The sequence below is a fragment of the Impatiens glandulifera genome, chromosome 5, assembly GCF_907164915.1.
Source record: "Impatiens glandulifera chromosome 5, dImpGla2.1, whole genome shotgun sequence".
Lineage (NCBI taxonomy): Eukaryota > Viridiplantae > Streptophyta > Magnoliopsida > Ericales > Balsaminaceae > Impatiens > Impatiens glandulifera.
Window position 1 is genome coordinate 40,930,554 of NC_061866.1, and position 5,240 is coordinate 40,935,793.

At 31.8% G+C, this 5,240-nt stretch overlaps 1 protein-coding gene across 1 annotated transcript; it reads left to right on the forward strand.

Annotated features, from left to right (window-relative positions):
- Nucleotides 1-749: 749 nt before the first annotated feature.
- On the forward strand, nt 750-5,036 carry LOC124938862 (vesicle-associated membrane protein 722-like). Its single transcript, XM_047479387.1, has 5 exons — nt 750-1,073; nt 2,222-2,363; nt 2,440-2,560; nt 3,667-3,729; nt 4,609-5,036. The coding sequence occupies exons 1-5, from the start codon at nt 884-886 to the stop codon at nt 4,753-4,755; spliced, it is 663 nt and encodes a 220-aa protein (XP_047335343.1). The 5' UTR covers nt 750-883; the 3' UTR covers nt 4,756-5,036.
- Nucleotides 5,037-5,240: the final 204 nt, after the last annotated feature.

Here is a 5,240-nt window from a genome sequence, read left to right on the forward strand (position 1 = left end):
ACTTTTTTTTAAGACTAGATTTATTCTTTAAAAAGCTACCATTTTATTCATACTTCATCACTCTTCTTTAAATTATTAAGATTTTAATAGAAATTGAATATGAGATTTTTTTTGTTGTAAAAAGATTTTGTTTAAATTATTAAGATAACTTAAAAAAAAAGGTTTTGATTAAGAAATTAAAGTTTTTAAGTTTAGTTACTATTACAACCGATGACAATATGATAGTGTTAGTTTTCAAATAAAAACAATTAGAAGATTTTTTTTAATTGGTGTATTCTAATAATTTTAAGAGTAGTGACAATGAAGTTGAGAAAAAAAATAATGTTACAAATCTGACGTGTTCTGTCACTTGTGTAGAAGAGATTTAAAAAATCTTTCGTTCGGGACAAAAAATTTTCAAACATGGTAATTTTTCCGAAAAAAATGAAAATAAATATATTTTTTTTCCTGCACGTGGCCATATTCAGAACAAAAATTTCTCGAACATAATTATTTTCCGAAAATAAAAAGAATTAAATTCAACCCATGTGGCAAGTCAAGTTAAATTTGTGATCTTGATTTCGTTATAATTTAGTTACCCAACTCATTTCTCTAATGCTTTTCAAATAATCCATTTTATTCTTTAAAATAATAATAAAATATGATTAAAATAAAATAAAGAAGACCTTGTTGTATTTTCTAATTTATATCGAAAGATAGGTTTGATTTCTCAAAATAGATAAATTTATTCCACTAAACTTTCTTTTCCTTAGCCAAGACTCTTTCCCCGTATATAGCTTCAACGCGTATCCAGCTTCAACTCCCCAGAGATCGGTTTTGTTCTTCATTTTCTCTCTCTGTTTTGATCTCTGATCTGATTTTAGGTTATCTTACGATTGTTTCAATGGGACAACAATCGTTGATCTACAGTTTCGTCGCTCGAGGAACGGTAATCCTAGCCGAATACACAGAATTTACCGGCAATTTCACCAGCATCGCTTCTCAGTGCCTGCAGAAACTCCCAGCCAGCAACAACAAGTTCACCTACAATTGTGACGGCCATACCTTCAACTACCTAGTTGAAAATGGATTCAGTTATTCATCGATCCTTCTCTCTTGTTTGACCAAACTTTTCTTCAACATCATCTGCGTTTGATCTGATCTGTTTGATTGTTTCCTTGTCTGTTTACATGTTTATTGATGATTAAGAGAGTCTATAGTATGTTTATGAATAATATCCACAAGAAGCATGATTAATATGCTTGTCTGATATGTATGTTCTAGAATACTTTTAGAAGGGGCTTTATTTATGTTATTGTCTATCCATGAATCTGTAGATATTGCTTATTTTGTTTACTTTTTATGCATTATATGATTGAGTATAACCAAATGGTTGTAAAATGTTTTGTGTGAAAACATTAGGAACTGATAATTGGTCATGGCTTTGACCCTTGGGGGGATCATATCCTTATGACCTTTCTTGATGTGAGTGGAATGGTGAATTTTTATTGGAATCCAACTAAATACATAAGGATTATTAGAATATTATTCAATATATTACCATATCTTACAATCTTTTTTCCATTTAAACTCAATTTAAAGTTGGTTTTTGCATTTCAACTTGACACCTTTAAGGTAGGTTGATTATGAGTTATTCTCTCTATATGCAAACAATCAGTTGGAAATAGAAGAGATCTTAGAGCAGTTACTTTTATTCCAAAAAAGCATAATCTCTCTAACAATCTACATTTGAATGTTGGTTCAATGAGGAAATGTTAACTTCTGCTTATCTAACAGGGTGTAGGCTTTTCTTATTGATTGGATTTCTAGTTATTTCTTTTTAACCAGTAACATATGTGGTTGGTGGATAATCTACTTGTAAATTTTTTTCTTTGTAACTCTGAATCAAATATGGAGTTCACATAACAAGAATAGTAGTTAATTATTGCATCCATAATGGAGATAATAAACTAAACTTATTGTCAATTTGCCTTTTGCTGTTGTAATATAGAAATTCCATGCTCTTATTTGTATGCATGTGTTTACTTTCTATATATACATTACTAGTGTTGGCTGCTGTCTACCTAATTGTTCAGTCCATTAGTGTTTGGGTCTTCTTGAGTGTGAGGATTAACAAATAATTGAATTGTTGTAATCTGTGTAATCCCTTGTATTTATTGAGTTGTCTTTTTATTTTGTTATCTTGTGTACTAACTCTCTTTTGTCTTCATAAATATTGCAGCTTACTGTGTTGTTGCAGCTGACTCCGTTGGCAGACAAATTCCTATTGCCTTTTTGGAGAGAGCTAGGGATGAGTTTAACAAGAGATATGGTGGTGGGAAAGCTGCCACTGCTGCTGCCAAAAGCCTGAATAGAGAATTTGGGTAATTTTTGTTGCTATTGGATTGCTATTTTTTGTATGTCTTGGTTCATGATTCTCAATTCTTCACTACTTTGTAGATCCAAATTGAAGGAGCAGATGCAGTATTGTGTTGATCATCCAGACGAGATAGACAGGCTTGCTAAGGTGAAAAACCAGGTATCTGAAGTCAAGGGTGTCATGATGGAGAACATTGAGAAGGTAAGGACCTTTTTATTGTGGTTGTCTCCTTTTCCGTGATGAATGGGGGAGTTGTTCCTTTCCTCTCTGAGCCTTACAACTTGTAGGATTAAGCATATATTTCTGTGAAATCTTATATATTGGATACTTGCATTTATCTTAAGATTCTTTATTGTTTTGGCTTAAACATCATGTGAACATATAAGCCTGCAGTGACTGCGAAAATAAGTTATCTAGATTACTCACATGCTGTCAAAGCCATTTTTTACTTGTTTTCCTGATTGCTGGGTCAAATAGTGAATACGGTTTTACAAGGGGGATGGATGACTGAGAGCTTGTTCGATGTAGGATTTTTTTTTAACAAACCTTGTTTGATGAAAAAATGGATTATTTGGGTTAAATGACTAAAATATCTTGATATTTAAAATGTTATGAAAAATGAAGGTAATTTGGTATTTTGATTGATGATGGGATAAGGGGTTATTGGGATTAAATCTAAGCATTTGTGTTACAGTTAATCTGCTTATGTAATTTCCTGAAGTGCTGGAAACATATAATTCTAAACATCCAAAGAAAAGAATTGAAACGAAGAGAAAGCACAGCACCTAGCCAACCCTTGTAAACGAAAGTGAATTTGTTTCTCAGTGAATCCATGGCCTTGTTTGATTTGGGGTTATTTAATAATCCAAGTGGTTAGTTCCAAATAACCTTATTTGATGTAGGTTATTTGGGTAAAAAACGTTTGGGATATAAATATACAATCTGTCGTTCACGAAATATATTTTTTCAAATAGAGGGTATGATTAGGATGATGTGTTTGATGAGTTGTTTACATCAAACAAGGCCCATAATTCTTTGCTTCAATGCTGGTTAGGGCTAATATACATTTGTAATGGTGGTTTATTTAACCACAGAACAGCAAATTTCTGTCATAATTGTATACAAGGTGTTGACAGTTTGTCTAAATCTTTCTGATGACTATATCCTTGTACAAGATCTAGTAAACAGTTGCTAATGAACTAATACAATCTGATTGAGCCATGAAAGAAAGATGGATTTCAATTCTCTGTAGTGTGTGTTGTGAAAGCTACTGTTCATCAGAAGAACTTGCATATTTTCTATTTCAGGTTCTAGACCGTGGGGAGAAGATTGAACTACTGGTTGACAAAACTGAGAATCTACGCTCACAGGTTTGTTAAAGTAGCTGGTCCTCTTATACATATAAGCAATTTTAAAGTTTTCCCAAGGACATGTGATTTTTTTTTTGAATGAAAATTGTTGGATTTTGTACATCTGAGAATAGTCATCAATTTGCCTACAAACTTGAACAGTAGTAGAAAGAGTTTATGATGTCCATTCCTATTTGGCTATTACATGCAAATTCTTAACCTGCATATTAGTCTATGAACATGGACCTCTTTCATGGTGTTATTCCTTCATGTTTTTCTATAAACACAGTCAGTACTGACTACTGAGCCTATTTGGACATTGCTATTTTGTCACGATCCTGTTGGAAAAACGCTTAAGTTAAAGTTAAAGTTGAAATTGATTTTATTTTATTTTTTGGTTTGCTATGAAATTTTTCTAGATCACGATCCAGATTTTAGTTTATATTTTTGTATCTGGAAACGGTTTTAGATATAAAAATAAAATTATTTTTTGTTTTTATCCGTCTAAATTTTGTTTCTTTGCATAACCAATTTAAGAAGTTTTTCCAATAGGCACGTTTGGAACCATTTTTTGAATTTGTTTTTGCATATGATCCAAATATAGAAAGTTCAAGAATTTATTTTTGCTCTGTAATCGATCCATATACAGATTCAAAAAGTGATTCCAAATGGGATATGAATAATTTTTCTTTTTGTATCATTCATTATCAAGATTATTTTCTAGATCATTGGATTTTTTGCAAACATAACATATCAATAGCAGATGGACCTTTACTTGCTCATTTTAGAATAGAAAATGTATATATTCTTATTCTGGAAGTTCACATTTTAGGGGCACTTAAATTGCTTCATTTGTGTATTAGTTTTCTGAATTGAATTGAATTGAATTGATGGTTTCAGGCTCAGGACTTTAGACAGCAAGGAACTCAGATAAGGAGGAAGATGTGGTTCCAAAACATGAAGATAAAGTTGATTGTGATTGGCATCCTAATAGCATTATTTCTCATAATATTCTTCTCAGCTTGCCAAGGAGTTAAGTGCCTTTGATTGATCGAAACACCCCGACAAATGAATGGTACACGCAGTCTTTACTTCGGGTACCCCTTTACTGTTTCTTGTATAGGCTATTATTGTCATATACTACTACTAGTAGTTTCGCATGTTCTTCCCTGACTCGACTTGGACCTCTTGAAAGTCATTCTGGATCGCTGTTTCTGTGGTTCTCTGTGTGTTTGTAATAACCTCGATTGGGCAAATTTAGATGTCGACTAAGTAGAGATTATGATCAGCTGTTGTTTTTATTCAGAATATGTCATTTGTGCATCAAATCATTTTCTTCCCACCTGCTTATATACTGGGGTGGATTCGCCTTACAAATATGATTAACCTTTTCAATTTTTACTAGAAAATAATATTAGCTAATATTAGTTGTTAATTGTCTTATCATTTTGTTGGTCTTTTTTTTTAAAAAAAAAAAGTTTATTTCATTAGAAAGTCTTTTAAATTAAATTCAAAAATAAGGAAAAGTCCAA

What these genes read in the sequence shown, in the direction of transcription:
- LOC124938862 (XM_047479387.1), top strand. Translation starts at nt 884, where the DNA reads ATGGGACAACAATCGTTGATCTACAGTTTCGTCGCTCGAGGAACGGTA. An exon ending in AGCCTGAATAGAGAATTTGG is followed by an intron (nt 2,364 to 2,439) that starts GTAATTTTTGTT and finishes ACTACTTTGTAG; the next exon opens with ATCCAAATTGAAGGAGCAGA. An exon ending in TGATGGAGAACATTGAGAAG is followed by an intron (nt 2,561 to 3,666) that starts GTAAGGACCTTT and finishes TTTCTATTTCAG; the next exon opens with GTTCTAGACCGTGGGGAGAA.